At 39.7% G+C, this 25,920-nt stretch overlaps 1 protein-coding gene across 6 annotated transcripts in view; it reads left to right on the top strand.

Moving 5' to 3' along the window:
- Positions 1-25,920, top strand: part of ARHGEF28 (Rho guanine nucleotide exchange factor 28) — a 265,058-nt gene that overhangs the window by 228,794 nt on the left and 10,344 nt on the right. For all 6 annotated transcript variants that reach the window (XM_075591696.1, XM_075591714.1, XM_075591705.1 and 3 more), the window contains 7 exons: positions 10,435-10,613; positions 11,215-11,306; positions 12,815-12,997; positions 15,933-16,070; positions 16,446-16,549; positions 21,332-21,370; positions 21,683-21,730. In XM_075591696.1, coding sequence (XP_075447811.1) covers positions 10,435-10,613; positions 11,215-11,306; positions 12,815-12,997; positions 15,933-16,070; positions 16,446-16,549; positions 21,332-21,370; positions 21,683-21,730 — 783 coding nt within the window. The remainder of the gene's footprint in view (positions 1-10,434; positions 10,614-11,214; positions 11,307-12,814; positions 12,998-15,932; positions 16,071-16,445; positions 16,550-21,331; positions 21,371-21,682; positions 21,731-25,920) is intronic.

Here is a 25,920-nt window from a genome sequence, read left to right as displayed (position 1 = left end):
TTATTCGATCTATTCATCGACCTACATAGATTTACAAGAAAGCTAACATTGAAACGCCATTTTTTAAAGAATGGTACTAAGAATGTCCCTATATATGACAGTTCTATGCAGAATAAAGAAAAAGAATGTTTAGCATCAATGGTCGCACTGCTTGAGGAAAATGAGGGGCCTTCAGGAACAAATTTACTGTTGAACGGATCTGGGGATCAAAACGTAACGATACACTCCAACTTTAAACCAAGATCTAATTTTAATCCAACCCAATCAAAGGGTCCTAATGTAGAGGTATTTTTTGACCTTGTTTTAAAAGATTTGGAGATCCTCTGTGAGCATCCCCCTAAAACAAGATCTAACCTAACACCCATTGAGATTGAAGCAGTTGCTGATTTGAAAAATAACCATAATATCGTTATCCGCCAAGCTGATAAAGGCGGTGGGATAGTGATACAGGACAGAACTGACTATGTGTTAGAGGCCTGTAGAATTTTGGGAGATGGTGAGTCATACTCAAGCCTCAAAACAGATCCACTGATAATTTTCCAAAAAAACCTCATGCATTTATTAAAAGATGGGAAGCAACAAGGTGTACTAAACAAAGCAGAGTTTAAATTCCTTTATGTGGAAAATCCTAGTACACCAATAATGTATCACTTACCAAAGATCCATAAGAGTCTAATCAACCCACCTGGTCGCCCGATTATTTCAGGGATAAATTCTCTTACTTCAAATTTGTCTGAATTTGTGGATTCTTACCTCCAAAAACACGTAAAAAATTTGCAATCATACACGAGGGACACAAAACACATTTTAGATCTATTGATGAACATGAAATGGGCTGATGACCTCATATGGGTTACTTGTGATGTTACTGCTCTTTACACGAGCATTATCCATGAAAAAGGAATAGAAGCAGTAGACTATTTCCTACAAAAAGACCCCTCTATGAGTAATGAGCAACGTTCGTTCATACTTAAAAGCATTGATTTTATTTTAAAAAACAATTATTTTTTATTTGATAATAAATTTTATATTCAGAAAATCGGAACAGCAATGGGGACAAAATATGCCCCCAGTTTTGCTAACCTTTTTATGGGCAAATGGGAGATAGAGAACATCTGGCAGAACAATCCTTTTTTTAACAACATCTATTTTTACAAACGGTTTATAGATGACCTTTTAATAATATGGAAGGGTACCCAAGAGGAACTTTTAGGATTTTTTAACTATTTGAATAAAAATGAATTGAATTTAATATTTACACATGAGCATCATCCGGTCACCATTAATTTTTTAGATTTAATTTTATTTAGTGAAGGTGACAAAATTTTAACTAAAACATTTTTTAAACAAGTAGATGCCAATAGTTATCTAGAGCGGACAAGTAATCATTCAAAAGCTTGGATCAACAACATACCCTATGGGCAATTTTTAAGAATTTTTAGAAATTGTTCAAAAGACTCAGATTTTATTGAACAATCAGAAGTACTCTTCCAGAAATTTTTAGCAAAAGGGTATAGCAAAGATAAACTGGATGCAGCATTTTTAAAGGTGAAGGGGCAAAATAGATTGAGCTTAATACAAGAAAATCAAAATTCTAATAAAAATAATAACAATAAGGAATTCCCCAATCAAATAGACTTTCAGCCAACCGCAGATTACAAAGATAAAGATAAAGACGAATGTTTATTCATTACAAAATACACTGGGGCCAGTAATGAAATTAAGAAGATTCTCACTAAACATTGGGGTATTATTTTAAATGACCCGGTCATAGGTAAGACATTAAAAAACAGACCAGGGATTGTTTTTAGAAGAGCAAGAAACCTTAAGAATGTCTTAGCCCCTACAGTTTTAAAACAAAATAAAACCAATCAGAATGCATTAGGAACTGAACAAACAACGTGGTTACCATCATGCCCAAGTGGCTGCTATAAGTGTGGGCGTACAAATTGTCTAACCTGCAAACACATTAAAAATAAGTGTACTGAATATACATCAAATGTCACGGGAGAGAAATTCAAAATAAAACAGTTTATTAACTGTAATACAACATACGTTGTCTATCTGCTAAGTTGTCCCTGCGGCCTTTACTATATAGGCCGGACGAAGAGAAGCCTAAAGGAACGTTTCACTGAGCATAGGAGGAACATTCTAAGGGGTTTTCTTGGACATGGGGTCTCTCGCCATTTTTTAACGGTCCACAACAAAGATGTAGGAGGTTTATCGATTGTGGGCATTGAACACATCAGCCATACAACTCTAAGGGGTGACAGACTTCTAAAACTTAGGAAACAGGAGACCTACTGGATATTTAAATTACAAACGATGAGTCCAGTAGGTCTGAACGAAGAACTGGATCTTTTAGCTTTCCACTAGTTTGATGTCTGTCAACCAAAGCCTATATATGACAAGAAAGTTTAAAGATTAAAAATAAGATTAGAGATTAAAAATTAAATATAAAAAATAAAAATAATAATAAAAATAATGAATTAATAATATAAATAAAAGGTGAAAAATAATAGAGGTGAAAAATAGAGCTGACACCACTTTTATATTTTATTTTATTATTTTTTATAAATTTTATATCAAATATATATTTTTAAACATAAAATAATTATTAAAATTTTTTGTCATAAAGACTATGTATTGATTTATTGTATCTATGTGTGTAATCATTCTATTCGATAAAATTTGTAGTATGAACCTTCAATTATGTATTTTTAAGAATAATAGACTATATATATAACAGTTCCAGAATGATTCATTTCATTTAATCTATGTAGAAATATAACCTATGTATTATTTCTCTGTCTATTTATTTTGAACCTTCAATGTGTTGTAACAATCCAGCCAATATATAAACCTGAACACTGAAAATTAATAACAAATTTAAACTATATAATGGAAAATGTATATTATAAGAGAAACCAATATTTATTTACCATTGAATGTTGGTGTCCAACAGTGACCATTATTATTTAAATTATTAAGGAATATATTCAGTTCATTTTATTGTACTATTAATTGTCAAATATCAATTTTAATATCAATTCAATCCAAATGCTTATTTTAAATACACTTATATGCACTTATAAGTTGTTAAGTATTGTTTATAAACTTTGTGTGTGTTCTTTTTTTGTGTTTTTTTTTTTATTTTTTGTTTTTATGATGTGACATGAGCCAGCCATATTTACTGTTTGCACCATTCTGTACCATTAGTGGTACCTATGTGAATTTAAGTTCAAAATCAATGAGCCATTAATTGGGCATTTAAACGATTGCAATCAACTGAGCTATAAATTATGAAGGAGCATGGTGTGACTTTATCCCTGACGAAGCCTTTTGGTGAAACGCGTAGGAGGAGGAGCAAATAGAGTGTTTGCTTGCTATTGAGTGCGTTTGAGAGGAGCGGTTAATACCACCCGCTGCGCTGTCCGTATGGTCATTTACAACCATCAGGAGAAGTAGCGCTGAAAGACGGAGCCCAGAGACTACCGGGAAGGGTCTGTGCGTCACAGCCGGAAGTGACATCAGACCTGGACACCCGGAGGGCTGCGTGGTATCGCGAGGTGCAGCACATTCAAGCTGTGTGCACCGGAGCAGTTTTTTCGTGCTCTGAGGGAAAACAGGACCATCAAGGATCTACAAGATTCAAAGGGTGAGCTTTTCCAACATTGTCTCAACCCTGGGGTACCCCTCTTCACTAATACCTGCCCGGGCAGTGCACTACCTACAGGACTAAGACTTTCACATCGGGCAATTCCCGTTTTCAATCCCCTGTAGACTGATCAAGTGTTACCGCATATCTTTTCAACCAGCATTATATATAATTATTTTATTTTATTATCATTTATATATTGATATTATTGTTGTCCCAGAGGATGTTTTCTTGGGACAAGTTCTTTTATTAAAGTACATTAGTTTAATCACAACCCCCACTGTCTGCGCTTCATATTTTTTTCTTTTTTGTTGTAACGGTCATACTAGGGACGGGGGGTTCCCTTTTATTAGAAGCTGCACTCACCACCGGGTTGTGATTATTTTACTTTGATTATTTTACTTTCACCTATCTTTACCTTCAGTATTAGCAAACACTCACTTGCACCGGACTGGTTCATGTCACATGACCTTTTTTAGTTTTTTGTTTTTTGCTTTTTTATTTTTGCTCCATTGCCGATATTCAAACTTAAAACCCATTCGGCGCTTTTATATTTTTTTGTTTTTTCTTGCTGTAGTGAAAGGCCTCTATGCTCTCCTGGGTCAGCACCCTTGTGTGCGACGTAGTATCCCTCTGCTCAGACCTTTTTCTCCTCTCTCAGCACCCTTGTGTGCTAAGGAAATCTCTGTGTCCAGGCATAGAGGTCTGGTTCCCTCGTGTCTTGCTGTTAGCACACAGTCCTGCTGTGTGCTTCAAGACTCTCTCCTCATGTCAGCACCGTGATGTGCTAAGGAAAATCCCCCCTCTTTTTCTCACATGAGGCTTTTTCTCAGAGTTCTAATTAGCCAGCTGGAGCCTCCTGCTGGATTTAGAGGCAGTTTTTCTTAAACAGGGATAAGTCCCTGTTACAAGCCTATCTATCAAAGTCTCCTACTATAGCTGAAAAACTTGGCCAATATGTGGTGGAGGCACCAGATGTACCCCGAAATTAGACAAAACATAGAAAGCAGTGGTGTTTTCTTTTGATAAACCTGGTCATACAGGTGAGCCACGATTCAGCTTCCCATAAGGATTAACACAGTGGGGATCCCTGCTTTTGAATGGGACTCACGTTGCGTTAATCCTACCAGGTCGCCACCAGTCAAGATGAACTGCGCAGAGAGAAGCGGTCCTTCTCTGTGCACAGCTTTAACCAGCGGTCGCATTGTTTTTATTTTTAGTACATACTGTAGGATTGAAGCCGGGTGTCTCCAGACACCTAACCACCCAACCTGGGGCAACTACGCCCTTCACTCACCCTCTCTACCAGCAACAAAGTGGGTATTGGTGTTTAATCCCTTCATTACCTTAGTGGTTAGCCACTAAGGTAATGAAGCTCTAATTTAATTTAATTTTTTTTTTAGTACACAGAATTAAAGCAGGGGGTCTCAGGAGCTGAACCACATTATTTTCAGGTCCGGGGACCACCTGCTTCCTGAGGTACAAGCCCCAGTATGCAGGGCCGTCTTAACAGCATTATAGGCCCCTGGGCAAAGCAGTGCACTGGGCCCTGCCTACACAACCACTCACAGGAATAAAAATGTAAATTATCGATAAAATAAATTTATAGTTACAATATTCTGCTTCCATAACATTGCAAGCAATAAAAACTGCAACATTTCTCTTGCGAATGCAGACATGCCAACTCTCCGCTACAAGTCGTAATTTTTCTCCTTCTACCGAGTTAGCGGGAGATTTGAATGTTGAGGCGGGTGATCGGAAAATTAGTGTTAAATTCTGGTCTGTGCATAGATTAGCATGGGCACCCTATGCTCCTGGGGCCCCCGGGCAACTGCCGAGCATGCCCATGCGTTAAGACGGCACTGACAGTATGGGGTGCTGGTACCTCCTGCACGTTTAAATGTCCCAGTCACGTGGGCCATGACGCGGGACATTTAAACTTGCAGAAGTTACCGGCACCCGATATGGAGGCCTATACCTCAGGAAGCAGGGGATCCCCGGACCTGAAAGTAATGCGGTTCAGCTCTGGAGTTCCCCTGCTTTAATTCTATGTGCTAAAAATAAAAAACAGCGCGATCACCTATTAGAGCTGTACAGAGAGAGGGACTGCTTCTGTCTGCTCTCACTGTGCAGCTCTTCCAGACTGTTGCGGCCCGGTAGGATTAAAGCAGCAGGGGACCCATTCAGAAGCATGGACCCCCACTGTGTTAATTCTTATGGGAAATTAGTCTATTGAGTTTTTGGGAATAGGGAAGCTGTGATCGGGCCGCGGTCAGCTACAAGATCCTTGCAGCCGAATTCCAAATAAATGATACTCCATCTGTATCTTTTGCACAAGTTCTGCAGTTGGATGACTTTGACACATAACCTCCCGAAAATGCTTCTCTCTTACATTGAAATACAGACCCCAACCTCTTTATTTGGCTTATTTAAAAAATGAGAGCTGCTAACATTAATTCTTGCCCGTACAGTGTTGTATTTACTAAGCGGTGCTACCTATAAGAAATTTAACTGCACTTTAAGACATCTTGTGGCCCCTTCACTTGAATGAGCCTGTTAGGTGTTTCTTGGTTTAGCACCATTTAGTAAATATAGCCTTGTGTCTCTTATTGAATGTGCATGTAGGTGAGACAATGAAAGATTTGGTAGCACTGTATTGAATTAGATCATACTAGGCAGTAGAGTGATGAAGGTGATGGGAAAAGGTGGATGTTAGTCTGCTAACTAGTAATCATGCTGAGACTTGGGCTTTAATACGCATGGACCCAGGTGTGTATTTTTTTAGCCTGCTGCAACATGGCAGACAGAAATCTTGTACAGGAGTCTGTACTCACCCATACAGTCTGTGCTCACTGCATACAGCCTTCCAATTTTCGTGTTTGTACGTAGGTAAAGAATTAAGGATATTTGATAGCAATTGATTAAATGTGCAAAATTTCACCTTGTATTTCCCCATTATATTATATGAACAATATATATATATATATATATATATATATACACACACACATATATGACTTCCTCAGGGGGGATTGGCTAGCACAGGCTGACAGTTTAAATAGTCCCACATTTATGCAACCACCAATAACAGAGATACAAACAGTACATTTAAACGCTTGATATTCTTTTAAATCTATTATATTAACTTTTTAAGTCCTCGCACGGCGGCCATTTCGCGATCCCGGTGTACACAACAGGGCACAAAAAACCGACGCTTCGCTATTTAAAAATATCTACTTATCTACTTGACTTACCTGAGTGCTGACCTTTAATTTAGTTTTTGAATAGTATCGTATATTTATCTATTGTTTATGGGATGTGCACTTACCTGCATGACTTGCCATTGGAGTGCCGGCTGTCACACACATTATATATTATATATGTACGTACGTACATACATACATACATATATATATATATATATATATATATATATATATATATATACCCCTTTGAGAAAGTCGCAGTTACGTGACGAAACGCGTCAGGGAGCGGTATTACGTCACCACGCATGCGCATGACGGGCCGCATCGAGCGCGGATCAACATTGCGGCCAGCTACAGGAGACACTCTTTGAACTCCAAAAGACTGAATTTGTTTGCCGGAAGGAGCCTCTGGAGTCCTGCACCAGCTACCATCTTCCCGCAGCTTCAAGTGAGAGTTGGACTGCGGATCCTGGATGCTGACTGACCAGATTGGCGGTGATATATATCACAAATTGCCTGTTTTATACTTACCTTTGGGAGTGAATTTTCACCCCCACTCCCTTCCCCCCTCCCTTCCTTTCCAATAAATGTACAATTTTATGCTATGGGACGTGCGCTGTCTTCTCTTTTTCATATACATATATATATATATATATATATATATATATATATATATATATATATATATATAATCAAAAAATAAATAGATGATACCGTTCTGTGGCTAACTAAATGCTTTTATTTGTGCGAGCTTTCGAGATACACTGATCTCTTCTTCCGGCGATGTTACAATGAATGAAGCAAGCAAAAGCTATACTATAAACAGTGTCTATTGGAATGTTATCTGTGCTTGTCCTTCCCCCGGTGTGGATGTGTTTTATGGCTGGAGGTGTCAAAAGGTTCCTGAAAGCAAGTGATGAAAGAGTGTGTATGTGTATCAGTGTGAATTAACATGAATGGAGAGCCCACAGTATATACAGTGCTTTACAAAAGGTGTGTGTGGATACTATTTGGTTCCTATTGGTGTATAGGGATGGAAAAACAAGGAGTATAAGTATGTGTGAGAGACAGCTGTGTGTGCATACATATAGCACAGTATGTACAGACATGGCCTATAGCGCTCATGGGAAGAGATATTTTTTTTTATATTGTTTGTGCAAATTATTATGCTTTGATGATACTGTCTTTTTTGTTTGTGCAAATTATTATGCTTTGATGCACGATTTCACTTTTTATGTATGCTGGTGCATTACAGTGTGTCAGATACCTCAGGTCCCTTTTAGTCAAGAGCCACCTGTAGCAATGTTTGCTGAGAGTGTGACACAGCATGTATTCTAATTTATTACCAGTTTCTCTATTTGACATTGTCTGCATTATGTATTTTTGTTGGTTTTTTAAGGTGTCGCTTCCTGACATGATGCATAGAGTCATTATTGCATTATCATTTCTTACACTATGCATTAGGCGTTATATGGCTGAGTGCTTTCAGCATTTATATATTGTCCTAGATTCCAGTCAGCCACGTCATCCACACGTGTGTATATATGTTTTAATCCCTCACATTTTTTTGCACATTTATGGTGAGCACATCAGGTGTTTCACATGTTTCGCTTAACTTGCAGTTACAATGTGTATTTTGCACGTCCCTGAAATAGTTAATCTATCCAGGTATCAGCTCCAGATCAGTTTAGCCCATGCGCACTCTCTCCGGTTATCCAAGATATCGCTGGGTCTGGCAGACTTATGTAGTCTCTCAGCAGTAACATTATGCAATTCCTGAGCCTTTTTGCGCATGCCTAAACACATATCAGGTAAACAAATATAGAGTTAATATATTCAAAATGGATGCTCTTTACCTGCTGATACTGTGGATGCATGTCACATAGTCAGGTGAGGCTAATTAACTGTGATTGGTTTTGTTGAATTGCACTGGGGTTTGGGGTATATATATGTATTGTGCACTGCATTCAATTGCACCACCTTGAGAAAGGTCCCACTGGGGGACCGAAACGTCGGTTTTTGTGTTTTCTATCAAATATAGAACATTTTTGATTTACTTACCTGCGTGCTGTCCCTTGATGTCGTGTTGCAACCGGTATCGTATGGTCTATATATATATATATATATATATATATATATATATATATATATATATATATATATACACACACATACATACATACATATATATATATATATATATATATATATATATATATATATATATATATATATCATACATACCATAACATAAAAAAGAAGATTGTTACGTCTTCCAACCCAGTACTGGAAGACAAACCCTATGAGGAAATCTGTGTGGAACTATGCCTGCTGCACTGCACTTTCTCTTGGCATTCTAAATGATTAGAGGAGAGAAATTTAAACTCCCTAAAGAGGCTGTGCCTAGGACAGAGAACACTTGCTTGCAGCCGGGATGTGGCCACGGAAGTCGTGCATAACGCTATTGAACTCTGCTTATCGGCATAGTGCCATGTATAGAGGGCAGTAAGTCCCTTAGCAGGAAAAGACCATTTGTCATTGAGAGAGGGAGGGTGCACAGTGCCAGCAGAACACACTTGGCTGTTTACTTTTTGTGGTAGTCCTGAAAAGGGATGAATGACACTGGCGGAAAAGCTCTTCAGGGGAGGAGGGACACGCTTTTTGTGTCAGACGGATATATATTTGTACCAACATTGACACCTGACATTCAGGCAAAAGAAGTATATTCACGGTGGGCTGTGCAGTGACTCCAGATTACTGAATTTACTGAATGACTACAACTTTACAAATATATGTTTTGTATAGATTCTTCATAATAATGTTGATTGTTCAGAAGACTTATGACTTCTGCTAGAACTTGGTTGTAGTTGTATTTATGTTTTATCTTCTATCTATATAAGATATGTAAAATAAACATAGATATACACCTGCATTAAATCAGGGGAGCACAAACTTTTTGAGCTGCGCCCCCCTGCCTGCTCCCCCCTCGCTTTCACGCCCCCCCTCACCTTGTTTGACGGCGTCAAATGGCGCCGCGGGAGCACGTGGCATGACGTCACGTGACCCAGATGCCATGGAGATGGACGCGTGACGTCACTCCACATGACACAGCGACGTCATTTGACGCCTCTTTGGCATAGGAACGCATCTTACCAGCTCTGCAGAATCCTGGGAAGTGAGTTGCAGAGGCCTCACGCGATACCCCGGCATTTAATTTAAATGCCTGAGGGAAGAGTGCGGGACCTCTGCAACTGCCCGCCCCCCCCCCCCCCAAACAAATTCAGCTTACCCCACTTTGCGCACCACTGCATTAAATCATACATAAATAGAAAAAGAGGAACTCCTCTGGTCTTCCAAAGATTACAAAACTTACAAGCATCAACGTTTCAGTCCATGTGCGAACCTTTGGTCAACCTTTGGATTATTGAAATCATACATAGAAATGCATTAGCCGATGCTGGAACAGAGTCAACTGCAATGTTAGATACGAATACCTTATTTTTATACTAACTTCTTGCACGTGCGAGAGAGATTAATTATGACTTATGTTTGTTTCAATGTTTAATGAAGGATCAGAAACCTCCAGTTATATGTCTTCAAAAACTGATTGTAAGAGAAGTAGCCAATGAGGAACGAGGGATGTTTTTGATAAGCGCTTCATCTGCTGGCCCTGAGATGTACGAAATTCATGCAAGTTCCAAAGAAGAGCGCAATGCTTGGATGAGACAGATCCAGGAGGCAGTACAGAGGTAACATGCTCTTAATCCCTTCGCTGGCAGAGGGTTATGCATTGCAGGCCACTGGAAGCAGAGATTACACTGTGTTTTTATTATTTCATTCAAGACCAAGAAGGAACCCAGATGTGACATTTACATGTCTTTTTACAATGTGTATCGCTACACTTTTTGCTCCTCCATTGGCCAATTTGCTAAAGCATATTGATTAGAAAATAGATTGATAACAACATAACGATCTCAAAACATTATCATCAACAGTTACATGAGTTATCGGAGATAATTCATACCATGCATGTGTATTGAAAAACTATTGTACACGTGTTTAGGGGAACATCTTATCAACCAATAAATCTGGGCCTCCTGTCTATACAAAGCAGCTGGAGATGCTGTAATTAATAAAAAACTAAGATCCTTAGCACAGCCCAATAAATGCACGTAAATATACTAGTGAGTATACAATACATTTATCAGAGATAAAGCTTCCCAGTTCAAACATGGATCTTGCTTTCTTTAGGGGACATATCAGTTACATCCTATAAAGTCATACAATTGTATTTCATGGTTTTTATGCTGTATTATACATCTGCATTTGTGCCAACTTTCTATTCCAAAGTTGTCCAGAAGAAGACGAAGGGAAAATGTGCGAATCTGATGACGATAAACGAGTGGCAGACGCCAGGGCAGCCAAAGTTCAGAAATTTCAAGGTGTAGTATGAGTGGCATTTTATTCATTTCTTTTACCTCTTGCTTTCAACATTTTCCTTTGTGAAACACACTGCATAGTAATGCCCAGAAATGTTGTGTGGACTGCATTTTTATTCTGACGTGTTTTGTACGTTTTCAAATGAAAGTGCCAAATCCTAACACAGGACATTAGCAAACCCCCAAGAATATATCATACATACCAGTTAAGAAATGTATCTCTATGTATGTATGTATGTATGTACAGTATAGCTTTATTTATATAACGCCATTAATGTAAATAACGCTTCACAGCAGTAATACACACCACATAATCCTATAAATAACAAATAACACATAACGGTAAGAAGTGCTTCAGACATAAAAGTAACATTTAGGAAAAGGAGTCCCTGCCCCGAAGATCTTACAATCTAATTGGTAAGTAGGAAGAATGTACAGAAACCAGTGGAGTTTTTTAATTTAACCTTTAGCAAGCTCTATAAACATACCTGGTACGTTATGGGAAAATAATATTTTTTTAGGGGGGGGGGGAATCGGGCTGATCGCTCCAATGGAGCGGTCAGCCTGATTACAATGGAAGTGGAGCTGCTCCTTCCACGAGGGATGACGTGACATGGAAGAGCCAGGGCTCCGGAGGCACCAGACCCCTGGCACTGTAAAGGTCAATACACTTATGCAGCCGGGTGGCTTTGATCCATGACCGCCTAGGTATTAAGGCAAAAGTGCAATTCTGGGGTCATTGATTCCAAAGAGATTTTTTTATTTGATACAAAGGGTGCAGACTTTGTGTCCCCAAAACACAACATTTTTACCTCAATACGTAGGCCCCTATTTGTTTTTAGAAGACCAACCCACCTATAAACAAATGAGTAACTTACACTACCTTTCCCACGGGTCTCGTTGAGCACAACATACCCGGTTTACTTCTGGAATACGCTCTGACCTGCAGTGAAGCTCTGGCTTCCGGGATGGAACAATAAGGCCTAACACTGCGCCAACCTGCCCCAATATGTTACATGCTTTCAAACCTCTCAGGGGCCTTCATCGGGTATGGAAGAAATACAGAAGCAGAATGTAATATACAGTGTTTGTAAGCGGGATCTCTGGTTGCAATGGATGTTGAGAAGAAATGAAAAATAAGATAGCAACAGGTAGTGTGACGATTAACAGTAGAGACAGAAAAGGCTATTCTCTATTGAAATGCAATGGCGACCTAGACAGCAAGGAGACGTGAGGGGGGAGTGGAATGGGACTAGACAGTATGTGTATAAATATCAACTAATAAAGAGATTGTTATACATCTTTGAAATGTTCCTATTATTGAATAACTCACCAGCGGTGATGTTGCTAGTGACTGATTCATCCAAATTATAATGGCCACTGGGATCCAGAAGAAAGTCCACATCTCAATATCCATATAAAAAACCCATAATGAATAAAACAGTCTGCACGATTTGCTGCTTTAAATGTGAAGTCAATTCTGATCCCATCTAACTTTCTTTTTAATATAGAAGTTCTGAGTATTCATGACCAACAGATTTGTAATTTTTTGGAGGAAAAGCTGCAAATCTATGCAGAGCTGGCAGCACTGAGTGGAGGGAACGATGTGCACTTGGAACCACAGCTTCTTATCAAGGCCGACTCAGGCGAAATCCCACAAGCTACAACACTATTAACAGCAGCACTAAAAGAAGGTAAGTTTACCCAAATGCAACTTGTGCAGGGGTGACCAACCTGTGGCCCAAGGGACACATGTCACCCTTTAGAGTTTCATATGTGGCCCCTTAAGTGGGGAAAACAACTGGGGGCTCTGACTGCAGTCAGTGCAAAGAGACCATAGAGACATTGAAGTGGAGAAGCCAGAGCGCACCCTAGCCTGATCCACTCCTGAGCTTCTATGGACCAGCGAGCCTTGGTGGGCTCCCAAGCAGCACAGGGTACAGTGAATATACGCCCCATCTCATCTTGTCACCCTGTCTCCCTATGTGGCACCCCACTTCCCCCCTCCCCATGTGTCACCCACTCTTTCCCCCTCCCATGTGTCACCCTGTCATCCCCATCCCCATGTGTCATCCACTTTCACCCCATCCCATGTGTCACCCACTCTTCCCCCCTCCCATGTGTCACCCTCTCTTCCCCCTCCCCATGTGTCACCCTCTCTTCCCCCTCCCCATGTGTCAACCACCCTTCCCCCTCCCATGTGTCACCCTCTCTTCCCCCTCCCCATGTGTCACCCACTTTCCCCCCTCCCCATGTGTCACCCACTTTCCCCCCTCCCATGTGTCACCCACTCTTCCCCCCCATCCCATATGTCCACCACTCTTCCCCCTGTCCCCATGTCACCCACTCATCCCCCACCTCTTCCCATGTTCCCCCCTCCCATGTGTCACCCCCTCTTCCCTTCCCACTTGTTCTCTGTGTCAGGTTCCCTGTGTAAGTGTATAGTGCCGTCAAGTTATGTCCTGGATCAGTCTGTAGTGCTGGCTACATACTCTGTCAGTGTATAGTGCCGTCAAGTTATACTCTGCACTATACACGGACACAGAGAATAACCTGATGCACTACACACTGCCACAAAACATAACCTGACCTGGTCATGTTATGCTCTGTCAGTGTATACAGGTATTTATTTGATTTGATATTGTGGCCCTTTGACCACCAATTCTAGCACCAACTCCCAGTCAGGTTGTTCGTCCCTGAACTAGTGCATTAGTGATTTTGGATTTAGAAACTATGATTCTACAAACTAAGGCCGTGATTATACCAAAAATCGCACGCTGCCTGAAAAACAAAATAAAACAAACCAATACGAGTGCACATACCAAGCGCGACATAAGCGCTGCGACCTACTGCAAAGCGTCTGTCTCCTCAAGCGATTTGAGATTTTGTTATTCACACACGATAGCCGCATCACGGGATTTGCACGGCCAATCACAGGGCATCATCAACCAACCAATCTGGCCATGTCTCCCTGCAGTAGCGCTACAAATCTCTTTGGCATGTTCACATGTAGCACGGCGACGTCGCTATGAGGACGTCACCGGATCGCTATGATGACGTCACCGGATTGCTTTGCAGCTCCACAGTTTTTGGTATAATTAAGGCCTTAGGGCCTCATTCAATATGTTGTTGCAATCAGTTGCTTGGGAACATTTTGGGGGTTGTGCACTAAAGTGTAACAGTTGCCATCTGGTACTACCACACGATAACGCTTATTCAAGTCAATGAGAGTTTTTGTGCGGGTAGTACCAGATATAAATGGTCACACTTTAATAAATAACCCATATTGAAGCAGGCACCTTTTAACATGTGCAATTGATTGTGTGTGTGCAGAAATTATCACCTTACTTGTAATGGCAAAACGTATCCAACAAACAATATACTGTAAGTACAAATATAGGATAAAGTATCTGCGTCTAAATTTAGCACAGGTTGAACCTAATGGACGTATGTCTTTTTTCACCCACATCTACTATGTTACTACTTTATGTAACAAGGGGTTGCTTGTGCTATTGTGTTCTAATGTTAAAACTTTTGACTTATTAAAGCTGCAGTTCAAGCTGCCGTTTGTAAAAAAATTTAAAAAAAATTGTGATTAGCTAAGCTGCAGATCGATCCGTTCTCCTGTAATCGATTGCTTGCTCCGGGTTATTTAATTCAGTTCTTGCACAGCATTGTGGGCAATGTAGTTCTTAGAATATGATTGACTGGGCAGTTTCAATTGGTGCACTGCTAGAGAGAGGGCGGGGCTCAAGAGCCAGAGCCTATCAGAAGGGGAAGGGGCTGTCACTTTGGAAATGCGTCCTATATTAGAAACATTAAAAATGTCTTTAATAAAAAAAAAAAAAATATATATATATATATATATATATATATAATATATATACTAGCTGAGAGACCCGGCGTTGCCCGTAATGTTAATAGGTAAATGATTGGAATAAAAAGTATATGAATCAAAAGTAATGAAAGTGTAACATATGTAGCACATATATTGAACATAAAAAGTTTGAGTCATAGATAATAATATATACGTGTATATATATATATTTTTTTTTTTTAAATGCTGCAAGAATTTTCTCACAGTACAGAACTGATTTATTTAAAAAAACACACATGTAGGATATTGCTTGAACTACTGCTTTAATTAAAATGTTTGTCATATATATATATTTTTTAATCCTACAGGGTAATTTAAGGGTTCTGTCTATATTCATGAAGTAGCACTACGATATGTTTAATTTAGCGATTTTGGGGGGAATAGAAGTCCTGAAAGGGTCATTCTCATATATCAAAACATATGACAATGGACTGTAGTGTTACCTAAATCCCTTTCAATTGAATGAAATAAAACAATGTACTGACCTTTTATACATTCCCTCAAAAAACATCGGAAAGATGTAAAATGTTGAGTACGGTGTTTCAAGTACAATTTGTTTACGATCTACAGCAGAGCTGCTTTATAAATAAAAATGGAAACTCACCATTCTTATTTAATACAGTACTGTATTCACACAACATCACTCCATGTATTTGCCATGTACATGTGTACAGTAGAATAGCATTCATCATAAATGCCTGAAGCAAACAATGTGGTAATAACTTGTTACTGAACTCTTTGTTACTGATAAGCTGAAAATCTCCACACTGCTGTAACGTCACAAATGGAAAACTCCAGCTCTGTACCCGAGGACTGTGAAAAGTCCAGCACACCAAAGAGATGTGTCACCGCTGAAACGTTCGAAGAAGCCCCGGAACTATCATCTGATTGTAAGTATTATATAGGCAATCTGCCGACCCTTAGTATTGTAGGCTGTTCCTTTGCTATCCTCTTTTAGATACAAGTTTTAGCTTTTCTACATTTTCTGCCAAAAACCATCCCCCAGAAAACTAGCTAGTTACAATGTATTCCAAAAATAAAGTGGAATTGCATTTACTGATATGATGGTCCATATTTATTAAGCAGTGCTACTCCATAAGATACCTGGTGCTGGAACACACATTATGGTGAACTACTGTAGCAGAATACTGCTTAGAAAGTATGCTCCTATACGTCTTCTGCTGTTTGACGCAGAACATCTACAGTACAGCTTTGCTCTTGAATCTCTTGTTGCAAATGAATTTAAAAGTGTGTCACTTTTGCAGCCCTGACTACCGATATGAATGTGGGGAAAGAAAGTTCTTGTTCTTCTGATCTGAATCTTTCTCATATCATAAGTGATGTAGACGTATCTAGCACAGAAGACAAGGTAATTGATAGCATCTTACTATTCGTTGAAGTTACCCTCTAAGCCTGGCCGTGCTGGAGGAATTACAGTAAATGACTTTAAATTGTGGGGTTTGTCAGAAAGATGCAGCTTACTTTGTTGACAGGGCACTTATGACACCCAAATGAAAAATATAGAAACCCAATGCAATGTTTAGATAAGTAGTGGCACTGTGCAAAAAAATAAAATATGTCTACATTTATTAGACATTAGGGCAAAGCTCTTTTAAGAAACATGCATGCTGTGAAATAGCAGAGGGGACAGACTTTCTAGACGTTCTTCTTAAAAACATTTGTAAATAAAAAAGTAAAAGTACCTTTGACATTGGAAATAATAAAGTAAATTACCCTCTAGTACATGGATGGCCAACTCCAGTCCTCAAGGGCTCACAAGGGGGCAGGTTTTAAGGATATCCTTGCTTCAGCACAGGTGGCTTAGTCAGAATGACTGAGCCACTGATTGAGCCACCTGTGCTGAAGCAGGGATACCCCTAATACCTGGGCTGTTGGTGGCCCATGAGGACTGGAGATGTCCACCCCTGCACTATCACACTACACAATCACACTTCAACCAGTGCAGGAAACCCAATTATTTAAGTGCTGATGAGCAATAAACCCAGTGAGAGTCGTACGTGACTTGTTAATAAAACCCAGCAAGGTGTTGAATACTGTTCAATGTGTTACTTATTCTACCTCTTAATAACAAAATATTATTCCCATTGTGAAAGGTATTTTTTTTTCTGCCTCTTACTACTTATATCTTACAGATATAGGTAAGTAACAGCTTGGCTACTGTTTTTAAGGGTTATTTAAAGGGAAAGCATACAGATCTAATCAACATATAAGGGGAAATTGAGAGTGAAATAGCTGTTAACGCACAATGGCGGCTATCGCTTTTTCTGGTTAGGGTGTTGGCATATATTATACTTAGAAGTTAATCTCCGTTGAAGGAGAACTTCAGATTGAAATTATTCAAATGCCTCCACAATGCTCCGTTAAGGCCGTGTCCATACTCCCCCGGGCGCAAACAAAAGGCCGTACCTCTATGAGGAAGGCAATATCGCTCGCGACAAAGTGCGACGGCGCTCGCGATTTGAGGCGACAAATCATTTTGATTTGGGCGCGTGATGGCCGGGGGGGGCGTGCGCAGTTCAGCCAATGAGGGCAAACCATTTGCGTGACGTTACCGCCACGCCAGCGCCATGCCTCCGTCACGCGCACCTACTACATCCGCGGCCTAAGTCAGGGAGCATAATGTGACATTAAGTAAAACAAAATCGGCCGTGAAGTGCCCCACGTAACGTGGTATCTTCAAAACTAATAATATGCCAAAACAGCGTCCGAAATACATCTCATTAGAAGCGACTTAACGTCACATTATTGTAGCAGAACGTTACATTTCAGTAGCATTACATTATGTCAGTTTTGGTGTTACTCCATTCCAGACTTTTTGGGCAATTTGCAGCAGCTCTACGCAGATAAATGGAGTCCCAAGTTACAAAATGGTGTGATTTGGCGCCCAAGCACGCAGAAACACTGCAAAAGCCCTAGTTCAGTGTCTGAATGTGAGTAATGACAAGTGTCGGTACGACTTAATTAACGTAACGTTTAAGTCCCTGCGTTAACCTTAACAGACTTTAGTGGATATAAGATTCTATAATAGCACTTTGTTTGTATATGTATTTGCAATATCAGAAACGCAATGCTCTCAATTGAAAACATGACACCGTTATTGGAATGGTCTTAGGGGATACATCGATACTCATAAAGTGAGGTAAATCTCAAGTTAAGGCAGTGGTTTTCGACCTTTTTTTGCTTAATAATTATATTGGGAAATTCCCCAACCCTCTCTAACAGCGCGTCTGCGATCAGATGCATTGTAAGGAACCCCAACCCTCTCTAATAGCGCGTCTGAGATCAGATGCATTGTAAGGAATCCCAACCCTCTCTAATACCACGTCTGAGATCAGATGCATTGTAAGGAACCCCCACCCTCTCTAAGAGCGCGTCTGAGATCAGATGCATTGTAAGGAACCCCCATCCTCTCTAATAGCGCGTCTGAGATCAGATGCATTGTAAGAAATCCCAACCCTCTAATAGCGCGTCTGAGATCAGATGCATTGTAAGGGACCCCCATCTTCTCTTATTGCGCTTCTGAGATCAGACGCATTGTAAGGAACCCCAACCCTTTCTAATAACACTTCTGAGATCGGATGCATTGTATATGCTTCTGTATTTGGTACAATTATGAAATGATCTGAAAATAGCAGGGAACCCTTTAGCGATGCCTGTGGAACCCAAGGATTCCATGGAACCCAAGTTGAAAAACATGGCTTCTCTTTAAGTACAGCCTACGTCTTACCACAAGAGGGCTGTAGTAGCCCACAAATCAGTGTAAATCTGTCGAGCAAGTGATCACCTTTTGTAGACTTCAGAAATCTTTTGGCTGCAACTGCCACTTAAATTGGTGAAATAAACAGCATCAGGTGAATCAAATGAGCAAAATCTATTGGGCAGCAATAATAAATAAATACATAAATAAACCAATCCGGTATCACCTTCTGTAACTGTCTTTCCTGCATTTTGCGGCCCGGAGACTTTTATAGATGGCCCCTTTCTTTCTCTGTTAGTGATGCCAGGAATAAAGCCGCTTGTCTGCAAACGTAACTTTCAGATTCACAACCAACGCTAATAATAACAGTAGTCATTAGAATAATGTAAAAGTTAATGGAAGGGTTTTGTTTATGACATTCAATTAAATGAAATTAGGGCATCAAGATTGGGTTTCCCACGTTAAAAGCTGCCAAACAGGCTGATCCTAGCTGTTTGTACTCCGCAAGCCAACATACTGTACCTACAGAACAAATAGCCGCTTATTATTTGAAAGAGCTCATGCCATCAGTTTTCAGCTGTTTTCCAATGCAAATCAGCAGTCACTAATAAGATATGAGAGAATACTACAACATGGAAGTGCATTTGTGCTCTTATATTAACACCTAAGATATGCATTTGGGACCTAAATGTACGCGTTGTGTCAACTCTTTGAATACCTAATCAATAATATTGTTTCAGAGAGAAAGGTGCAGTAATTGTATGATGGTCTCGCCCTGGTATATGCTTGGTATTCACCTACTCATATAAATATTTGCATAGATTTTAAGTATATACACAATACTTTATACTGCAGTTTAGTGTTTTTCAACCAGCGTTCCTAGGAAGCCTTCTGCAGGCATCGCTAAAGGGTTCCTTGCAATGTTCAGGTCATTTGAAAATTGGACCAAATACAGAAGAATTTACAATGCATCTGATCTCGGACGTTCTATTATAGAGGGTTGGAGTTCCTTACAATGCATTTGATATCGGATGCGCTATTATTGAGGGTTGGAGTTCCTTACAATGCATTTGATATCGGATGCGCTATTATTGAGGGTTGGAGTTCCTTACAATGCATTTGATCTCGGACGTGCTATTATAGAGGGTTGGAGTTCCTTACAATGCATTTGATATCGGATGCGCTATTATTGAGGGTTGGAGTTCCTTACAATGCATTTGATATCGGATGCGCTATTATTGAGGGTTGGCGTTCCTTACAATGCATTTGATCTCGGACGTGCTATTATAGAGGGTTGGAGTTCCTTACAATGCATTTGATATCGGATGCGCTATTAGAGAGGGTTGGGGTTCCTTACAATGCATTTGATCTTGGATGCGCTATTATTGAGGGTTGGAGTTCCTTACAATGCATTTGATCTCGGACGTGCTATTATAGAGGGTTGGAGTTCCTTACAATGCATTTGATCTCGGACGTGCTATTATAGAGGGTTGGAGTTCCTTACAATGCATTTGATATCGGATGCGCTATTAGAGAGGGTTGGGGTTCCTTACAATGCATTTGATCTTGGATGCGCTATTAGAGAGGGTTGGGGTTCCTTACAATGCATTTGATCTTGGATGTGCTATTAGAGAGGGTTGGGGTTCCTTACAATGCATCTGATCTCAGACACACTATTAGAGAGGGTTGGGTTTCCGTACAATGCATCTGATATTGGACGTGCTATTAGAGAGGGTTAGGGTTCTTACAATGCATCTGATCTCAGATGTGCTATTAGAGGGTTGGGGTTCTACAGAATTTCACAATATAATGATAGATTCCTTAACCAAAAAAGGTACGAAAACGCTGCTCTAGGCGATCAAAAAATGTCGTGAGCTGTGAATATCAGAAATTTAGCAGAGATAACTGGGCTGAGTCTATTCTCAGGCGGCTGATCCTAGTCAATAGAATCAACCCCAAAGTGACCTGCACAGTCTTCAGACAGGTACATGGGGTATCAAACCAGGTTTTCCCCTATTCAGGGTAATGCACAAGTAATCATGCATTAGCTTCCATTTCAGTGTGAGTTGATGAGCTTTACCCCACTTCTCACAATATTGAATATTCACTCCCTTCACTACTGAGATGTATCTTTTCCATTGTGGGATTGAAATGTTGATCACGTAATTGCAGTAACGCATACAAAAGAAATGGTTCAAATTCATGTTTGAGCGTAGTCACTAATGTGCTGAAGCCTTTAGCGCCCACTAGTGTCCGTGTAAGTGTATCGGATTTCACACTTCAATGAATAAACGCCTTTATACTTATCATTAATATATTTATATTTGAAATTAAAGAGAGCCAAGTGTCCTCCTGTTACCAAAGCCAGAGCCTGCAATAAACAATTGTTTTGCTTTTGATTTTAATTATACTGCATATGTACTTTTTTTTTAGTCCGAGTCAGCACCTTTTCCCGGCAATAATCAGGCTGAGGTAAGCATAATAATAATGAGCACAACATCTACTGAGTATTTTTATCTATTTACTGCCTGTTAAGGCAGGGAGTGCTCAACTCCAGTTCTCAAGCCCCGCCAACAGGTCAGGTTTACAGGATATCCCAGCTTCAGCACAGGTGGCTCAATCAGAGATGATTGAGCCACCTGTGCTGAAGCAGGGATATCCTGATCTGTTGGTGGCCCTTGTGGCTGGAGTTCGGCCACCCCTGCTGTATAACATTTGAGGAATTTCACATTTTTAATTATAACAAAATGCGTTGCATATAAAATATATTTTTTTTTCTTTCAGATTTTACAAGTTATCCAAAACTTAACCCGTCTTTTGTACAGCATGCAGGTGACCCTTTCTTTTTTTCCCCGCAACTGAAGATATATATATATATATATATATATATATATATATATATATATATATATATATACTAAAACATATATATTCTTTGAACAAATTAATGGGCAGCTTAATAAAGCGACACCAGCAGTTTTGTTTCGGGAGCACCCTAGAAGTGAAAGGTAGTAACCTTTCCCCGCTCGTCACAACTGGCTGTGGGGCTTGAAAAAAAAAACAATTCATTGGATTAAACAGGGCAAACAAATAATACAGTATCATAGTGGTTTAAGTTGAAAAAAATACTTACCGTATGTCTATTGAGTTCAGTGTTTGTTAAATTGTACTTGGGTGAGTTAATCCTACTACAAATAGATTTATAATAACAGTGTTGATCCAAGGAGGATCAGAAAGGTTCCCTCTATTTGTAGCACTCTATGATGGATTTAAATAGGCGGACTACAGTGGTCCAACAGATAATTACTGTTATTAGGTCTATTGACCCATAGGAACCGGGAAGATCAAAAAACAATAAAGTTTTATTAATTCAAATATTTGTTAAAAACACACACAGATTCATTCATACATTAAAATAACCCCATAGTGAAGTGGCTATATAGGCAGCCTTCAAGGATAGGTATATCTATGTATCATGAGTTCGGACTGCTATCTATAAACATCTATTCCAAATAGATCCAAATTGTATTTAGGTCAGTAGTTTTATCCTGGCATCAAATAATAGGGCTGATGGAAAAATACAGTATATAAATTTATCTTGAAATAAGACTGATATATTCCATTCGTGAGATTATAGGCTCGTCAGAACTCTGTAATCAGATCTTGCATGTTTCATATATAGTAGTACCTGGGTATAGTTTGGATGTATATTCCCACTGTATGTAAGTATACACCACCTAATTAGTATCCAGGAGCATATCTGTATGTTCAGTGATTAGGATGTATATCCTTAGTGGTACATTTATTCCCACACTATCATCTCAGTTCGAGATAACCACAAGTCATGAATACCTATGTACACATACTGTAGGAAAACCTCCTATGCCGGTCCTAATAGGATCCGTACTAGCGCACCCAAACCGGAACACAACAGTCACAGATGAATGGTAGAATTAGACCACAGCGGGTCAAAGTTAACATGGAAGGTTCCGTAAATGATACAAGCCTGACTGTATTGACACTCGTCTGGTGCCTGGATAAAAGATGCCGCCACTTCTGATGACGTCACTTGTGACGTATCATATTTCCCGACGATTGTTTCGCGTGTACACCACGCTTCTTCAGGGGGAGGAGTCTATTCCCTGATCTAGCCGGTAAGTATTTATAGTCTTTTGAGAAGGAGATTCCCGCCTTCTATGACTCATAGAGACGGCGTCTATGCCTGTGATCCAATCAGGTACATAGTGTCTGTGCATAATTCTACTCCAATATCGTGTGTAGTTGGATCAAAGATAGTATGGCAGCGTCCAGAGTATACGTATTGATAGCAATCATAGGTATAGTAAGTATGGCATAACCGTATAGAGAAAACTATATACCTATAAAGATGTTAAAGTCATGTCCTTGTGATGGCAATAGTGATGTATTTTTGTCATATAGAGGTAATGAAATTCAGTGACATTTTGTGTTAGAGTATAGTACATCGAATAGTTCCTTGATGGTAAGTATATTGTATTTTAATGTATATATAATTATTTTGATTCTTTTTCCGATCCATTAATAAATTCATACAGGTTTATGCGCAAGTGAAGCACAACCTTTTTTCCACTTATTGATGCATGTTCTGTACTGTAATCGTCATATACGTGCATAACTGATGTAAATAACGCATTTGTAACAGGCTCTATAGTCTCCCCGCTTGCGCACAGCTTCGGTACAGGTAGGGAGCGGGTATTGCTGTTCATGACGTGCGTGAGCTGCCATTTGCCTATTGGGCGATATGTCCTTACTTGCGAGTGTACTTAAAGTGAGTGTCCTTAAACCGGGGTATGCCTGTATATAGTTTTCTCTATACGGTTATGCCATACTTAATATACCTACGATTGCTATAAATACATATACTCTGGACGCTGCCATACTATCTTTGATCCAACTACACACGATATTGGAGTAGAATTATGCACCAGACACTATGAACCCGATTGGATCACGGGCATAGACTCCGCCTCTGAGTCATAGAAGGCGGGAATCTCCTTCTCAAGAGTATAAATACTTACCAGCTAGATCAGGGAATAGACTCCCCCCCCCTGAAGAAGCGTGGTGTACACGCGAAACAATCGTCGGGAAATGTGATACGTCACAAGTGACGTAATCAGAAGTGGCGGCATCTTTTATCCAGGCATCAGACGAGCGTCAATACAGTCAGGCTTGTATCATTTACGGAACCTTCCGTGTTACCTTTGACCCGCTGTGGTCTAATTCTACCATTCATCTGTGACGGTTGTGTTCCGATTTGGGTGCGCTAGTACGGATCCTAATAGGACCGGCATAGGAGGTTTTCCTACAGTATGTGTACATAGGTATTCATGACTTGTGGTTATCTCGTACTGAGATGATAGTGTGGGAATAAATGTACCACTAACGATATACATCCTAATCACTGAACATACAGATATGCTCCTGGATACTAAATAGGTGAAGTGTATACTTACATACAGTGGGAATATACATCCAAACATATGCCTATGTTACTATACCCAGGTACTACTATATATGAAACATGCAAGATCTGATTACAGAGTTCTGACGATCCTATAATCTCACGAATGGAATAAATCAGTCTTATTTCAAGATACATTTATATACTGTATTTTTCCATCAGCCCTATCATTTGATGCCAGGATCAAACTACTGACCTAAATACAATTTGGATCTATTTGGAATAGATGTTTATAGATAGCAGTCCGAACTCATGATACATAGATATACCTATCCTTGAAGGCTGCCTATATAGCCACTTCATTATGGGGTTATTTTAATGTATGAATGAATCTATGTGTGTTTTTAACAAATATTTGAATTAATAAAACTTTATTGTTTTTTTTGATCTTCCCGGTTCCTATGGGTCAATAGACCTAATAACAGTAATTATCTGTTGGACCACTGTAGTCCGCCTATTTAAATCCATCATAGAGTGCTACAAATAGAGGGAACCTTTCTGATCCTCCTTGGATCAACACTGTTATTATAAGCTTTCTTTCCCTCCAAGCACCTGCTCAAACTTACCTTCATTACTGTTTATGTACATACATATGGGATGAGCGGTCTTATCTCCTTTATATACAAATAGATTTATACAGGTATTAAAAAATACATACTATATGCAAAAAAAGGATCGGTGTACTCAAAAACATTTTCAATCTATTATGGAGAAGTATGTATAGATAGAAGTGTAAATAAGTGACTGATAGATCTATGCGAGATTAATTGGTACTGTAAAGATAACAATTTGGCAAAGAATGTAAATTTGGTTTCTTTGAATAAGTCGTGGAACCCGCCCTGCCCGGCTCCTTGGGAGCTTACATCAATGTGCAACGATTGACTACTCAGCAGGGATTACCTTGACTCAGGGTGCTGGATTCTGGCGGCTGGCCGGGGAGGTAGCAAGAATGTATAAAAATGGACTCTAGGAACATTTGTAGTAAAACTGTCATTTATTCGTGTCCCCAAGCACAGGGCCTGCTGCACTGTATTTTATATCAGACATACATGACTACAGTTCTTTCATTAGTGCCCACTCATAACACTCGAATAGAGGTACATTTACTTAGTTCTTTTTGCGTGTTGGACCCGGCTGCCCTTTGTTGCTTCGGGATTATAATGTGTATAATCCGATTACTCCGGGCCCCTACAGGAATCCTTACGGTCTTTCTTACATGACCCAATACCTTTGGCCCGTTTCGAAACTGCCACTTTCATACAGACTGATGAGGAATATTATTGCAGATCCGCGGTTAGAGTCGATCCGACGACACCCGGGAGCCCTCTTTCCTGAGGCCCTCTATGGCGTGCCGTTTTCCTTTTCCTTAACTATTCAGGACTCCATTCCTTATTTTGGGGATCCTAATTTTAAGGGTACTGTTCCTATCAACACCATAATAAACAGGGGACCCTGGTCTGTGCGGTCACTTTATAAACATTACTTATCTACTCTCCCTGAGGTTCCTCTACTCTTGTCCTCC

The sequence above is a fragment of the Ascaphus truei genome, chromosome 1, assembly GCF_040206685.1.
Source record: "Ascaphus truei isolate aAscTru1 chromosome 1, aAscTru1.hap1, whole genome shotgun sequence".
Taxonomy (NCBI): Eukaryota; Metazoa; Chordata; class Amphibia; order Anura; family Ascaphidae; genus Ascaphus; species Ascaphus truei.
This window is presented reverse-complemented; position numbering and strand designations above follow the sequence as displayed.